This window comes from Salvia hispanica, chromosome 5 (genome assembly GCF_029641045.1).
Source record: "Salvia hispanica isolate PSC_SH4W2 chromosome 5, Shi_PSC_v1, whole genome shotgun sequence".
Lineage (NCBI taxonomy): Eukaryota > Viridiplantae > Streptophyta > Magnoliopsida > Lamiales > Lamiaceae > Salvia > Salvia hispanica.
Window position 1 is genome coordinate 4,956,021 of NC_142696.1, and position 17,077 is coordinate 4,973,097.

At 31.7% G+C, this 17,077-nt stretch overlaps 2 protein-coding genes across 2 annotated transcripts; one reads left to right on the plus strand and one right to left on the minus strand.

Annotated features, from left to right (window-relative positions):
- PGLP2 (2-phosphoglycolate phosphatase 2) lies at positions 1–3,027 on the minus strand. Its single transcript, XM_048087395.2, has 11 exons — positions 2,817–3,027; positions 2,661–2,728; positions 2,463–2,555; positions 2,318–2,389; positions 1,739–1,810; positions 1,141–1,200; positions 995–1,047; positions 758–855; positions 576–675; positions 375–478; positions 1–234 (listed from the first exon to the last, which is right to left on the minus strand). Exons 1-11 carry the CDS (start codon positions 2,926–2,928, stop codon positions 128–130), a joined length of 939 nt encoding a protein of 312 aa, XP_047943352.1. The 5' UTR covers positions 2,929–3,027; the 3' UTR covers positions 1–127.
- Positions 3,028–10,756: 7,729 nt separating this feature from the next.
- LOC125186097 (farnesyl pyrophosphate synthase) lies at positions 10,757–14,769 on the plus strand. Its single transcript, XM_048082414.2, has 10 exons — positions 10,757–11,165; positions 12,626–12,650; positions 12,754–12,869; positions 12,991–13,077; positions 13,167–13,283; positions 13,370–13,458; positions 13,805–13,856; positions 13,948–14,088; positions 14,181–14,270; positions 14,360–14,769. The coding sequence occupies exons 1-10, from the start codon at positions 11,034–11,036 to the stop codon at positions 14,558–14,560; spliced, it is 1,050 nt and encodes a 349-aa protein (XP_047938371.2). The 5' UTR covers positions 10,757–11,033; the 3' UTR covers positions 14,561–14,769.
- Positions 14,770–17,077: the final 2,308 nt, after the last annotated feature.

Consider the following 17,077-nt stretch of genomic DNA (forward strand, 5'->3'; position numbering starts at 1 on the left):
TTCAGTAAATAAACATTATAAATAATAATAAAACCGGTTAATATAAAACCGGTTCGGTCTGATTAAAAAGTTAAGGGCATTACGTACGTAGAAATTCTCTACGAAAATCATTTCCCAAAAAGAAGATTTAGAATATATTACTGGCTAAATGTAGGATGTCCGACAGTATGGTTGTCATATACTCTGGATGAATCTGGTTTGATGGATCTTGGAGATCGGATTCTTTTGTCACACCTGCACGTGCCATCAACAAAAAAATCTCACGTCATAGGTGAAAGTTTGAAGCCACATATATGAAGAAAACACAACCAATTTAATTGGTAGAGAAACCATTATTGATGTTCCTTTACCAAAAAGGAAGGAAGAGTTTTTACCCGAAAATACAAGAAGTGTTCTACAGCCAGAATTTTGTCCAAACAAAATATCAGTGTCTAATCTATCCCCAACCATACACATCTTAGAAGTAGGGATGTTGAATCTGCGAACCCAAGAAACATATTAGTCCATAAATTAATGCTACATTGCATACATATATTTCATATCTCAAACTATAAGAATTAACCAAATTAACTTACTTTTCTAGTAAGAAGTCCATCAGAAAGGTAGAGGGTTTCCCAACTACAATTGGATCTTTCTGTGTTGTACCACATATTGCACCAACCATGCATCCTGCGCCTGAACTCAAGAACCAAAATATGGAGTTTTTCAATTTTTTATTATAAGAACAATCTTATATAAGGGGCAAAAGTAAACTTACCGGGCCATTCTTGTAGATCGGTGAGATTTCCTACAGCATCACGGTTTGTGGCAATAAATAGGCATCCGGGATTCTCACGTATACAAAGAGTGCCATACCTTGCAGATAACATGATTATGCTCATAGATGTTGATAGTTCAACAGAATTAAATAGATTAGGAGTCATTTGAAATCTGTTATGTAGATTGATACTGATATCAGTTATAGGTAAATTAAACTGTGAGACAAAGTCCTTACTGTAGCTTGTAGAAGTTTATGTACTGGTCTAGTCCAACCACCACAGCTCCGACCTGGAGTAGATGTAACATTGTACATAAAACAATGGATAAAAAGAATAAGGTGCTAGGTCGTAAAAGAGACTTGGAGCAGGAAAGCAAAAATACATTCTCATCATGTTCAAAGAAGCTGTTACGTTTCATATGGGCAGTTTTCTTCCCATCTTCCTGCAAGAAATATGCTGATTAATTATCGTTCAAAGTAAAAACTACCTAATTTGGTAAATGGAAGTATTAGCCTGAGTGATACATTTACAATGCAAATCCATGAACCTGATACAGGATGATTGTCAGTAGTAGCTAATTGAGCTATCAACTGATGGAATATATCTAGAAAAAAGGTTCAGAGTTTGGCCCTCAATCATTAATTTGAAGTTTTGTAATGAAAAATGAGACCAAAACTTTCAAGAAAGAAGGATGACAATTATAAAAAGATCACTTATCACCAGTTACCACATCCAATAACAAAAAAAAAATCTAATTAAATCATTTAGGATTTGTTCTTTACCTGAGAAACCCAATATGGAGACAAATTGGTATGTTTACAGAATTGTTTTCCAAGGAGTTGACAAAGAAACCCAATAGTGAGATGGCCGGGTATTATGTTTCCAGCATATTACTATGTTATACAACTAAGAAGAGTATGATATGACAAAAGATACTGGACCGTAATGTTAAAGAACTGCAGGATTTACAGGAAGCTTACAGGACCACCAAGAGGGGTAAAACCAGCAAGCTCCAGTTCCTCCAGGATGCCTTCTTCACCAATCACATACACCTACAAAACCAATGCATGGAAATGAGAGGTTTGCACCATCATAGCATCGCCATCACTTAACGAAAATGCCTATAAGCATCTGAAAGCTTAAATCAAATTGTAATTAGTAAAATTTATCTTGTAATAGGTCAAAAGAAGTACAAGTTTATCACTTGAGGCTTTGTAGCCATTGCCTCCTAATTCAGGGTGTAACTTACTAGAGAGGGATACATTATCTTCATATAGAGAAACCTACAAATAATTGGATGGACTTACACAAGTAACATGTATTATCTCAGTAAATTTAAACCATTTATTAGAACATGAAGCCACTCTACCTTCACTTTTATAAAACACTAGTCAGCTACAACACTTCATATTTACAAAAGCAAGTAAGCTCAAGTTTAATATACCAACTGATATTATGCAAGTATGACTAACCAAACAAGCTCAATGAAGTACCTAGCCACAAGAAAAACCTCACGATATAACTGTATTGAGAAAATAAGAAGTCACACAAAGACAAACCTTCTTTTCTTTAGGAAACTTGTTCACTTTCAAGTACATTGCTGCAGCAAATGAAGAACTGAATATCTCGTCCTGTAATCTTGGAGCTATTAACAACACGTACACTCCGAATCTACTTGAAAATAATTTATCAACAGAAACAAACCTCAGACACAGAAATTCCCACAGAATGGAACTTCTTAGCATATTGCCTTCTAGACTTAGTCGAATTATTCGTCACAAAAACAAGCTTTTTCCCCTGCTCAAAATTGACATACGATTTCAACCACGATTCAAATCAGTTATCTATTTCTGAAATTAAGTTGATCAACCTGATGAAAGAGTTAAGATATTATGAATTCACCATGGATCGAAGAAAATCCAGAGTATCCGAAACACCGTCAATCAGAGAATCTCCTTTCCATATCACACCTAATTATTTTCATTCCAAGAAAAAAATCTCGAGATTATAAAAACTGATAATGGTGATTGTTTACGGAGAGAGAGTGTGAAAACGAACCATCGCAGTCGAAGAGAAAAGCGTCAACGGAATCGAGGAGATTTTGAGTGTTGAGAGGAGTAAGGAGCTGAGACTTGTCCTTGAGGGTCGATTGCGAGAGTTCTGTGGCCATCGAGAAAGAGAGAGGGGGAATCGCGAGTGGTTATGGCGAAGCAAAGCTTTCGGTTAAGCACAGCCAGTGTAGATGCAGGCTTGCAGTGATTGGTCGACTCCGCCAACACTAAAAAGATCAAATATAAGTATTTGTTTTAATATACACTCCACTTCTGATAATTAAAAAATAAATATTTAATGAGAATAAATGAGACATAAAATATTAAACTAACTACAAATTTAAAACATTAAAACATTTAAATAATTTTAAAAAAATATATTAAAATAAATAATTTTAAAAAATAAAATGTATTAAATGTATTAAAAATTTTCATAAAAATAGCCTAATTTGAATATATAACTCAAAAAGGGTGACACAACTAGGAATTGAGAGAATATTTGTTGCTTCCTTTTATCGTAGAGTTTTGGTTTATTTAAACATTTGGAGAGGTAGGTTCGTGTTAAAATGACAACCCCTCTTAAATTGATACCGTGACACCACTTATACAATAATATTATAAACGCTACACAGCAATATTATAAATCGACCCCAACTCATATCCTGATACTCGACAATCTATCATTTAAGTACCCGGCCCATATCTCATTTTTTGCAGGCAGCGAGTATCAGGTCGGGTCGATTCGGGTCAAGAATAACTAGATATCTGCCACCCCCGAATTCATAGTACTCAGCAATATTATTTATTTTACTTTATCCTAATTTGTGAGTACTATGAATGGGTGATACGCAACATCATGTTTCCATTAGATTAGGGTGATCATCCGTCTAATTTTATGCGACATATATTTATTATATTTACTTTATCCTAATTTGTAGTTATGGAATTCATCGACAATGTTATAGGTTCATTTGAATGATGTCACGGTCCGATTTAAATAATGAACTCGATGCGTTGTTATAAAGATATCGATTTTTTGAATTTTAAGTTTCACATGTTACTTCCAAAGACATTAGACTGTACTTCAAAATCTCAAAAAAAAAATCCAAGCACTTAAATTTTATATAGCTCTCTAGCTTTAATTTTTTTTTTCATAAAATCATTTAACAGTACTTTAACGAGGATTCAAACCAAATCTCAATTATATACGTTTAGACAAAGAATTTTGCAAGAAAAATGTAATTTGTATATATCTACTACTTACAGCATAATATTCTTCTTGCAAACCTAAGTCAATATACATAATGACTGCAATCTATCTATACATATATAAAAGGTGAGTTTTGGCCTTCTTATGAAATACTTATAAGTTTTGTCCTCATTCTAGAATATTTATAAATTATGGAATTAATTTGAATATTTATGAAATAACTAATTCATTGTATGCGCAATGATAAAATTATATACGGCAGTTACATCTTAAATGCAGCCGTTAATTTGTTCTTTATAATTAAGAATTATTAATTGATTAATGAACCTATATAAATTTTAGAGTTATTATATTGAAAGGTCAACTAATTAAATGCTAGGTCTTGTGGACTTTAATATATAAAAATAAAACGCTTCTTATTCCATAAACTTAGATTACGTTTATCAATTATCACTATAGTTCTTCATAAGTAAAAAAAAACAAACAAAAATGAATGTAATCATGCAAATTATTAATTTGTAACAGTCACACTTATGATTCCTTTTCAATACTTTATATATCTATAAATATGTATCAATTGCAAGATGCTATTTCATTTTTCAATTTCTCTCTTCACTTCATCACAACTTTCCGCTAAAATATAAATTTATTCACATAATGGAATTTCTTTAACGATCTACAGTCAGTAATTTTAGGCCGGTGCGTGCGCGTTTATAAATTCATTAAACTTGGACAAACCAATGTAATCTCCTTGGAGTGTGTTCCACGATCGGATGGTATGCATGTCGTTGCTTAGCTTATTACTATTTTTTAAGTCTTTTACTAAAACTAAAATCATACATTGTTTATTTTTTTGATGCAGGGAACAAGAATTCAAGACACGGTTCCCAGGAATGTACATAATACTTTTAACTTTTTTTCTTTGAATATGTATCATTTGTTAGGTTATAATTTATTCCTCATTGTCTTGTCCCATTGTATCATGAATTCTCTGCAAAAGGAAAAATATTTCTCGGTATGGTTATTACTCTTTACCTATAGTAGTACATTTATGTAATATTATTTTGTTTCGGTAATGTTAGTTAATATTTAAGTTTTTCTTAGTTAGATTGTTTTATTTTTTGTGGTTTTGTTTTAATTTTTCCGTCCATGCTATAATAGTTCTTTTTTTCACAAATATAGAAATTGCATAAATTTATGACTATCTATATTATTTTGAAGCTACAACTTTACATATTTGTCGCCAACTTCGTTACTCCATAGTTTTCATGCAAAGAAAACACCTAAACCAACAAAATGATGAAAGGAAGCAAAGAAGACGAAGATCATAAACTATCACATTTGTTTTCGCGCATATGCATCAATCATTAATTTGGAGTTTAAGAAGGAAAATAAGGTTGGGTAAGAGTCAGCGGGATATTGGAGTTTGGGTTTTATTTTATATTTGTTCTTTATTTTGCTATTCTTATAATTGTACAATGAAGGCTGTTCACATATAAGTTTTTTACATTCTTACGATCTATTGTTTATTATTGTCCTCATCATACGTTTTAGTTGTGTATTAAATATTTTATACCAATTTATTATTATTATAGTACTGAAGTATATTTGTTGTAACGATGATATTTTTCTTCAATGTGGAGACCTATAAGTGTCATAATTAACAAATATTTTCATGTTGGTTTAATTTAGAATTTATTTAATTTTACATGTATAATTATTTAATATATTATACAATATAAATATATATTTTTTAATCTTATGTAAAGATTTTATTTTTATTTTATTTAGTTTATTCACAATGTAATTAGAACAAAAATATTATGTGTCGCGCATTGCGCGTGGGCTAACACTAGTGTATATAAACACGGAATTTTGTATCAAATCCAAATTAAGATCAAATGTGGTTCATTAGACCATGTTCATCAGCAACCATCCAACCCAATCCAACCATCCACTTTTTCAATATTTTATTTATTTTTATCTCCTTCACATCATCTTCCACATCATTAATATTCATTCAACTCAACCACACTCATTTTCATTGTTTATCAATGACCACCCAACCACACTATTATATAATTTATTTTATATTATTTTTTAAATAATATTATTATTAAATGAATAGTATTTATTATTACATAATAAAATCTATTAAAGAGGACTAAAAAATACTACCTCCATCCCTGAAAATTTGATACAGTTTATCATTTCGGTCTGTCCCTGAAAGTTTGACACATTTCACTTTTTACCATTTTTGGTAGTGGACCTCATATTTCACTAACTCATTCCTACTCACATTTTATTATAAAACTAATACTTTAAAAGTAGGACCCACATTCCACCAATTTTTTCAACTCACTTTTCATTACATTTCTTAAAACCTGTGTCGGGTCAAAGTGTGTCAATATTTGGGGGACGGAGGTAGTAAGTAATTATACCAAAGAAAGGACTCTAGGAGGAGAAAAGATAAGATTTTTTTGTGTGCAAAACTATAAAATATGTGGTCTCTATTTATAGAGAATGAAAAATTATAGATTTTGGTATAATTTTTTAATTTTTTAATATAATATACGAAAGATATATCATTTTTTTAAAAATATATCAACCAATGAAATTGTGCCATGTGGCACAATCTCATTGGTTGATTCATGAATGAATTTGTGAGACCATTCGTTCGCTGGTTGCCAACCAGCCGACTATGGTTGAGGAGAGAGACACACCATTGTTTTAATTCTTTTTTTTTTTTAATTGTAAATGTGACATGGAGGTTGACCAAAACAACCGATAAACATGGTCTTAGAGTTGTCAACTAGGTGTATCAATGAAACAAAGCGTGCATGAATTGGGCTTGTTGGTTAAAGCGTATTCCAATTGGGTCTTTTTCTAAACACAGACCCAGAACCACGAAAAACACAGCTTAAGCCTGACCCACATAGTGATAAACACGGATAGTTAAAGTGTATTCCAATTGAGTCATTTTCTAAACACAGGCCCAGAACCACAAAAATCACAGTCTAAGCCTAACCCACATAGTGATAAACATGGATTTTGCAATATTTTTAAGGATTAAATTTGACCAATTTTAATTATCTTTTATGCAAAATATCTTGAAAAATATCTTCTTAAATTGATAGCATTAAAACAATGCATTGAGTTCATTATCTACATTGCATTACGACTCTATTCAAATGTCTCTGCAACACCTTCAATTATTAACATACTATAACAAAAAGATTGATCACCCTAAAATAAATCTTATAAATCTGCCACAGAACGTAATCTTGACAGTTAATCACCTAGACAATTAATCACCCTAATCTAATTGCTCTAATTTGACATTATTTTTTGTATAAGAATGAGTTTTGTTTTGACTTAATTCATTTCCTACACAGATATTATATTGAAATAAATTTAGTTTTTTATTCGTTTCATGTTTTTTCTCTGAGCCTAACTGAAAAATAAAAAATCTACTAAAATTGAAATTGAATCGATCCAAATAGCCGATAAAATTTGAACTGAATTTGAAATTATATTTGATTGGATTAGGATATTGGGGTTTCATAATTTTCTCCCATCTTGGTTTAATTTGATAATTGCACGTTTAAATCGGATCCCTAGCACAAAATAGTTTAATTTGACCAGTGTTATGCGTATTTAAATAGGTTTAATTTTATAAGTATTATGCACATTAAAAATCGTATCCCTAGTCTAAAATGGTTTACTATGTGCTGGTCATAATTTTTTCTCTCTTGCATTGTCCTTTCTGTAGTTCTATTTGTGTGAAACACATGGAGGCCGTTTAGTCCACCAGTCCCACCTAATAAATACTCTCTCTATTTTATAGTACTGGATATATTTTTTTCCGTGCATGAAGATTAAGAAAAACTCTATTAAATAAATTAAGTAAAAAAGAATAAAGTAGGAAATGAATAAGAAAAACTCTATTAAATAAATTAAGTAAAAAAGAATAAGGTAGGAAATGAAAAAGGTGGAGAGACAAACAAAAATAATAAAATAAGAGATAGTAAAAGTAGGTGAGAAGAAATCTATTGACTTTTACTAAAAAAGAAAAATGATTCCACAAGGGACCTGATTGGCAACAGGAGGGGCAAATGCCCTTCCTCAAAATTTCATATCTATGTATAGAATCTATTGTAGAAAAAATATAATATTAGTTTCTTCTTTAAATGCCCCTCCTCAAATACTTCAAATATCCCCACATGTATTTTTGCCCCTTCAATGAACATTTTCTGGATTCGTCCCTGGATTCCACTATTATGAAACGTATCATAATGACAAAATGACTCCACTACTATGGAATGAATGAAGTATAATATACTCCTTCTGTTAACGAAAACAATTATATTTTGCCATTTTTGAGATATCTAAAAAAATAGTTCCATCATGAAAGTATAAAGCTTCTCTAGTTCTCATATGTTACCCATTTTTTCTTCCTATATTTTACCTACTTTTTCTCTTCTGTGTCTTACTTTACCATTATTTATAAAAATTCGTACTGTCAATAAATTTGACTATTTTTCTTTTGGATAGAGCCAGTAGTTTTCTGTCATATGTTATCATGGAAGGAAAAAATAGAAAAAAAGAAAGAAAGAAAAGAATGTGTATGCTTAAATGGACTTGACTCAGTTTGAACAAACTCACGAGATTGGAATCTATCTATACATATATAAAAGACGAGTTTTGGACTTCATATTGAATATATATAAGTTTTGGGTGTCATTGCACAGTTAATTTAAATTTGAAATCCGGCAGTTTCATATGTATAAATGCAATCCACTATGGAGTAATTAAATTTTTCAATCATGCGGTTAGAAATTTAAAGGGTTATTATATCGTGGGATTATTTTCATGTGTTTAGAGTATTCAGTCAAAATATTAATTTTAATCAGTTCAATACATTAAATGCACACATGACTAAAACGCATTGGAAATTTTTAAAGTAGTAATTGAAAAGTTCCTGATTATTGGGTTTAATGTGTGATAATGTTTTGAAACCATCACTAATGTTACGTCGCAATCATGTAGATCAATTCCCCACATCAAATTACATGTAACAACATGCAAAGAAATTAAGAAAACAATTAAAAGAATAGATTGTGGGAATAATGGCGTGAGTTGTACAAGGTGATCATGGGAGTCCTTTGGCTTTTCACTTTCAAGTAACCTTCATTGTCTTAATTTTGTGGTCTATAGTATGTTAATTTCATGACCTTCCATGTCCTTATTTTGTGGTTATAAAAAACATAGAGTTGTAGATGAATTACACATCAACAAAAGCATTCTATCTTATCTCTCAATCTCTCTATGTGTTTGTGTATATTTCAGAAGCATTGTATTGCTAGATTTTCGAAGCTCAATCAATTTCGCCGGTACCTAGCGGGTTTGAGGTACTTCTATATGCTAAGAGAGTATTATCTTTGAAACAATACGTCAATTCGAGAGCACTAGCTGCGACATAATTTGTCTTGCAGAAAGAGGGATTTCCCGACTCGACTAATCATAGTTCGGTTTATTTTATTATTTTCATTGTGATTTCTGTTCCACGCACTTATTATAGTTTTTTTCTTCAATTGTAATAGTTAGAATGTCGCATGTATAATTTTATCTTAAATGTGGCTCTTAATGTGGTACGGATCAAAATGGCAAAATGTGACCCTCATTGTGGGACGGAGAAAGTATTATTTATTACAATAAATAAAATTTGATTATTTATGTGAATGTTGTTTGTACTAATATTTTTATTTTTATTATAATTTGACCTTTCAAAAATTGATATATATTCTTTAATTTAATTTAAGGTTTATTTCAAAAACAACGTTAGTGTGTCATAATATTTGTGAATTTACTTATTTTTTCATTATTTCGTATATGTCTTGAGTGAGAGTCATGGAAGTAGTATATTTGATGTTTTATTCTTTCTTCTCATTATTCGGTCATAAAAAATGATTGGGTCGTGCATCGCACGCAGGTAGATACTAGTGGTTAATAAAATTCAAGACTCGGTTCGATAATCACCAAATCATACTTGAATTTGACAATTACATTCATAATATTGATAATTACTTTTGTATTTTATATTCTGATGGTATATTCAAAGCAGGTTGGTGCGTTTCCTGCTATGAACACCAATATTGAATTTCATAGCACTTGCTACTTATAATAGGCCATCGCTATTGACTGGTATACTTAATTTCACATTTCGAGCTCTCTCTTTCTTCAATCTGGTCAGATTTGATTACACTACATTTTTATACTCCACTACTTATCAGTAATATAAATTTTTAAATTGTAAATAAATTAAGTCAACCTGATTAATTGGAGTAATTAGACACTACCGTTTCTTCTTTCTACGAAATAAAGCAAAGTGAAATTAAACTTTTAGAAAACCCCGATTGTGGCGCGAGGTTGCATTACTTCTAAATTGAATGGTTGGTTTATTGATATTTCATCTTGGATAGTTTTGGTAAAATAAAAGAACTTATTTTTATAGTAAATCAAGAGAAGTTTACATTTGATATCGTTTTAAAAATTCCTATGAATCAATTTTTTGTCCAATTAATTAAAAAAAGCCGTAATTAGTAGGAGTAGTATAGTATGATCTGCACTTGGATTAAATAATTTATTGATAAAATTAAATTGCCTCCAAAGGTGGGCGATAGTGATTATCTGTTATCACAAAGAATGTGGCGAATCTCTCCATCACTTACACATGTCTCCTCCCTTGTTGGCTCGATGATTACGAGGATTATTCACTCCCCAAAATGCCCTCCGTGAAATCCAAGAGCACCATATTTTCGGAAGCCAACAGTAGATCCATTTTGGGGAATGGCAGCACTTGAAATTTGACTGCTTCTATTGGCCGAAATAAACAAATTGAATAAGAGCAGCATCGCGTTCGCGTTGCTACAAAACTCGAGTTCCCCCACTCCTTCACTTCCACACATATCAATTGATTCTCTTGCTAATCCAATTTCAATCGATTTTCTGCTCATGGCCGATAACAACGGAGCGGCGTCGGATCTGAGGGCCACCTTTCTGGAGGTTTATTCCAAGCTCAAATCTGAGCTCTTGAGCGACCCTGCTTTCGAGTGGACTGACGCCTCTCGTCAATGGGTCGACCGTGTAAGATTTTTTTTGTTTTTTCATTTGCTTTCCTCGTCTTCTTTGTTTGCTATGATAGTAATTGCGCCTCAATGCAGTATCGAAATATGCGGTTTTATTTTACATACTGTGTTGTGAATTTTCCTATTTTTCTAAGCACAATCTTTCTTTTGAGTAGAAATAGAATTCGATTTGTTTAGCAGACTACTGGTTGACTTTGCGAGTCCTGACTGTGTTGATTAAATTTCCCTTGGGCGTGGAATCATGCAATACGGTTCTGAAGAAAATTTAGGAGCTCATGATTCATGGACCTTTTATGATTATGATTTCACACGTAGATTGGGGGCGACGGATATGGTCACGATTAACTTTACTAATTTATGGTTAACGGAAATACTGCAGCACTATTTTTGTGTTGGGGGAATGTGGAGTGGGGCTGTTTGATGATAAAATAATCACATAGTAATACTTTTTTCAAAAATGCGCTTAGTTAGTGCCTTAAGTTTGGCATAATATTTATCTCTACTGTAACATGCTTTGTATATTTAAATTTGCAGCTACCAACTACTTCTTGAGAGAATTGAATTGTAAAACTTACTATAAATTTCCCCTTCTGTAAAGTTGAATCCTTGATTCTGCCTGAGGAATGAAATTACAACATACTGTAATAGTTGAGTAAAACAACAATGAATCCATAATTTCCATCCACTTGTTTCAAAATTCCACCAAACAAGATAGACCAGCAGCATTTCTGCTTTATTCGTCACATTTTTTTGTTACTCTAACTGCATCTAACATTTGTTTGGTTCCGGCTTTCTATCATCTCATTTTCCACTTTAGCATCTTATTGAGATCTTAATGGGCATCTACTGATCATCTTGAAACTACTCCTGAGTCTAGGGGCTTCCAGTGTTCATTTTCCCCCAGGCTTGTTTTGAACACCAGTTTCTGGTTTATTACCCTTATTCACAATACACTTTTCCATAATTCATATAGATTTCTTGGCCAACTTGTGTTATTTCCCTTGAATTAAAAATTTATTTGTTATGGTTTATTTGTGGTGGATCGGGATTGACAGAACATGCACAAGCACACTTGAAAAAAAGCATGGCATTATTTCTTAGTTATTAAATAAAAAGTGTGACAAGTTCAAATTCAACGCTTTTGGATGTTTATAAAGGTTTGGAATTTTTATAACTGTTCTTAGCCCAGGTAAATATTGACACTATTGTCCATTGGATTGATTTCGCCTGCACAATAGTATCATGAATTTGTTATAGATTTTTTCTTTTAGTAAAAATTGGCTATTGGGTAATAGAAATTTAACTTTCTTGTTTTCTTGGAAAACTTATATAAATACAAATTATGTTGTTTATCGATGTACATGTGATGTTCAATGTTATTTATACTATAGGACAAATAATCATTATGTCCTGACTAAGTCTATTGTTCCTGATATTTCTTTCTTTTATGTGTAACAGATGCTAGACTACAATGTGCCCGGAGGTATGTCATTATTTCCTATACTATACAATGCATTCATTCACTGGAGAACATGATATATTAGTAAAGAAGCATTATATGCTAAAGAACTAATTATGATGTGTAGGGAAGTTGAACCGAGGTCTGTCAGTAATTGATAGCTACAAGTTACTCAAAGAAGGAAAAGATCTAACTGATGATGAAGTGTTCCTAGCTAGTGCTCTTGGCTGGTGTATTGAATGGGTAGGTCCAAGTTTATAGCTTCTAAATGATGATTAAGTGTTCCTAACTTGTTTATATCTATCCCCTGAAACACTGTTCTGAACATAAATTATAACTTATGACTATGTACATGGAAATGCAGCTCCAGGCATATTTTCTTGTCCTTGATGATATTATGGATAATTCTCACACACGACGTGGTCAGCCATGCTGGTTTAGACTCCCTAAGGTTCGAGCCAAGTGTGAATTGTTGCAATCTTCTTCCATTACTTTTTAAAAGTTTCTATTTCTGATCACTTGGATGAACTTTTAATACAGATTGGTATGATTGCCATAAATGATGGAATCATTCTCCGGAACCATATCCCCAGAATTCTTAAAAAGCACTTCCGAACAAAGGCTTACTATGTCGATCTGCTGGATTTGTTCAATGAGGTAATGTGACTATTTACTATCAGTGGCCGAGAGGAGTATTTAGATTTTTTGTGTACAATGCTGATTTCTACATTTTACATTGTCAGGTGGAATTTCAAACTGCTTCGGGACAGATGATAGATTTAATTACCACTATTGAAGGAGAAAAAGATTTGTCAAAATACTCATTGCCTCTGTGAGTACAAAATACCTCAAAAAATATTGGCATGATACAAAAAGAAAATTTTGATTAATTGACAAAGCTACCCAGTGCTGATTATCATCATATGTTGGGCAAGTTATAGCATCACATGCAATACTCTCAAAACCTACCAGTTCTCATCTTAGCATTTTTATTGCATTTTGATAAGATCGCTCTAGTTTTGAAGTTTTGGGCTTTCCTGACGAACTCTACTATTTCATCAATTATCACTCCTATTTTATTAGTAACTATTATATGCCGTATCAAACATATAGGTCTGCCTCGTCTTTTCTCATCCTCTTTTGTGTTTCTTAATATTTTCTGGTTTAAATTTTCACAGTCATCGCCGTATTGTTCAGTACAAGACTGCCTACTACTCGTTTTACCTTCCAGTAAGTTGAAAATCCTTAATTCAACTCGCCTTGATTTTTAAGGTCATTCAGTGTTTCATCGAAATGTATCTGATCTGAAACTCTTTAACAGGTTGCTTGTGCATTGCTCATGGCGGGTGAGGATCTGGAGAAACATCCAACAGTAAAAGATGTGCTTATTAATATGGGAATATATTTTCAAGTACAAGATGATTATTTAGATTGCTTTGGTGAGCCTGAAAAGATCGGGAAGGTAACTCCTGCGCTCCCTTTCCTCTGTGTCTGTATTAACTAAGAACAACTTAGTTAATCGTAGTTATATTAATTCAATGCGTGCCTCATCAGATTGGTACAGATATTGAAGATTTCAAATGTTCTTGGCTGGTTGTAAAGGCCCTGGAGCTTTGTAACGAAGAACAGAAGCAAACTCTTTTCGTAAGGATGACAAGCTAGCGTTCTTTTCTGGTTCTCAATATATTTATAAGCTTTTGTATATGAACATGTGGCCTTGTAATTGTTACCAGGATCACTATGGAAAGGAAGGTCCAGCTGATGTTGCAAAAATCAAAGTCCTCTACAACGAGATTAATCTCCAAGGTGCGTTTGCTGAGTTCGAGAGCAAGAGCTACGAAAAACTAAACAGCTCGATTGAAGCGCATCCCAGCAAATCTGTACAAGCAGTGCTCAAGTCTTTCTTGGGGAAGATATACAAGAGACAGAAATAAGAAGACTGCTCTCAGCACAAGAATGAAGCAGAATCAAAGAATCCAACTTCATATCCTGATGCATGTTTGTATTCTTCGAGCTGGGAAGCTATTCTGTTTGTATAACTGTTTGTGGTTTTTATTATTTTTCAGCCTATTTTTTAGACCAATAAAAAGGGGGGCTAACATGTTTCTGCATTGTAGAATAATAAATTTAATGGTTTCCTAGATGTTCGCCAAATGTGTTAAACATAGATAATAAACACAAAAAGGATATAAACTTGCAACTATTTTGCAAGACCAGAAACCTAATTAACGTCGGTTACCAAAAGCAGTATACGATTGGAGGTCACCAAAATAATCTTGTTTTCACACACAAAATTAGATGGCGATGATCACCTACATCAAATGCAGAATTTATGAGGGGGTCCAAGCCTTATTAATTGTTGTGTGACAGATCCACATTGACATGACATAGATATGTATTCTAGCTATGGCATGACTCGTGAGCCGTAATACAAATTTCCGAATAATTACAAGATTTACGAGCATAAAAAATGGAATATTAATATTTTTATAGCGCAGTTAGGACCTCCTGAAGTTGTTACTTTTTATTGTTTTACAGTCCGCAATAATGAACTTATTTCAATCCAAATATTAGTAAATTTATTTAAAAAAATTTCTCTTTACTATAAAAAAAATAATTTCACCAACATTAAATTTTATTTTGTAATTCTATGAACAAGGATGTGTGTAAAATTTATCGAAAGAATATTGTATTATTTTGAATAATTGGTAATGGTTATGAATATGTGGAAAAAATAAAGATATTATATATTCCATATGCTTAGACGTCAATAAAAAATGTTATTAATACCAGTTATGATACTGACAAAACGCTTTTGCCCACATTTCCGATTTTTTCGACGTTGATGTTGCTTTTAACGACAACCATAAGTATATTTAGTTTCCATCGTTTACCTTCTAATTATTTCGCTCTCATTACCCATCTATGTAGCATATTATATTATATTTCATATAATTCTAAGAAATTGAAAAGAATAAAAAAGGAGAAACGTATCAGACATAATATTGTGAATTTGTGATAGCTAGTGTTTAGATAGAGTCTCATCTATTATTGCATAATTATATACGGATTGTAACTCCAGCTTCAGAATTTATGAAACATAGAAGAAACTGTGGTTCGAAATAGTTTTGTGATAGTATTAAATTTTAAAAGAAATATATTGAACTTTACAATAGGCAATATTGTTTCTTAAACAAAAATTCAATCATCTCCTTGTTCATAATTGTTCAGTGTACCTGGGCTGTAAGTCGTAAGATATTGACATTTTCCATATGCTTCAGCAGCCCCCATTTATTTGTATTCTTAGGTTTAAGTGACTCAGTCATTCACGACGCGCTTTCTACTTACAAATATAAAATGAAACTATTTAATGTTCATTCAATTTTATACAAGTCAGTCAACCATTTTGTTTTTATGGCAGACATGAATCTTAAATATCGATGTAAGTATTTCCTCCTAGGTTAGTTTAGGTTGAACTTCTCAGCTAATACTACTCATTTAGAAACAGTTACTCTAATTTTAAATTGAACTAGTATCACGCCTGTTATGCACAGATTAACATATTTTTAAAATATTAACTTTTAATTTTAAATTAATTAAATAAAATTAGAATCAATATTAACAATGAACAATATGAGTAAGAATATTAGTTATATGAGAATAAAAAATCTATACAAATCAACATTAAAGCATAATAAATAAATCACATAATATAATATTTAAACATTAAATCATATATAATTATTAAAATGAAAATGAACGAAAATATAATAAAAAAAACAAAATTAGTCAACCAAATAAATTGAGGAAGCCTTAAAATAATGAAATCACTTAGTATAGAGTGGAATGGTTACATGACATCAAGCTTTCCTCCTATAGTAAGACCAAAAATAATATGCTTGAGTTCTATAAGGTAAGTAGGTATGTGTGGATATCCAACCTTTAAATGACATATTTATAGGCTAAATATTATGCACTTAATCCTTGATGTAACTGCAAAATTTAGAATCACGTACCCACAAAAATAAGATCAACAAAAAAGGAATGCAAAACCCTCTAAATCTACACAAATTCAACCGAAATTCAAGGCGAACACTCACTTGCAATTGTAGTCATCCTTTCCCCGTTCTCCCACTCGATCGCTTGCCTCTGCAAATCAATAACTTAATTTTGATTCATGCCAACATTAGCCGTTAACTATAATGAAACCTCCCACTATCTTTCCATTTAATATTACATTTTTAATTTAATATAATTTTTTAATTTAAATAGCATTCTGGTAAATATCACTAAAACTCTCATTTTATATATTTATAGATAGATTATTCAAATGATTTCAAATACGAAAATAGCAGTTATGCAACGTCATTCAAACTATGGAGTATTATCTTGTCCATATTACGAGTCAAATGCTATTATTGAATGTTTTGGAACAATTACCAAACAAAGTT

What these genes read in the sequence shown, in the direction of transcription:
- PGLP2 (XM_048087395.2), bottom strand. Translation starts at nt 2,928, where the DNA reads ATGGCCACAGAACTCTCGCAATCGACCCTCAAGGACAAGTCTCAGCTC. An exon ending in AGTTTCCTAAAGAAAAGAAG is followed by an intron (nt 1,811 to 2,317) that starts GTTTGTCTTTGT and finishes TTGGTTTTGTAG; the next exon opens with GTGTATGTGATTGGTGAAGA. An exon ending in TTACCCCTCTTGGTGGTCCT is followed by an intron (nt 1,201 to 1,738) that starts GTAAGCTTCCTG and finishes TATTTCTTGCAG; the next exon opens with GAAGATGGGAAGAAAACTGC.
- LOC125186097 (XM_048082414.2), top strand. Translation starts at nt 11,034, where the DNA reads ATGGCCGATAACAACGGAGCGGCGTCGGATCTGAGGGCCACCTTTCTG. An exon ending in CTCGTCAATGGGTCGACCGT is followed by an intron (nt 11,166 to 12,625) that starts GTAAGATTTTTT and finishes TATGTGTAACAG; the next exon opens with ATGCTAGACTACAATGTGCC. An exon ending in TGCTGGATTTGTTCAATGAG is followed by an intron (nt 13,284 to 13,369) that starts GTAATGTGACTA and finishes TTACATTGTCAG; the next exon opens with GTGGAATTTCAAACTGCTTC.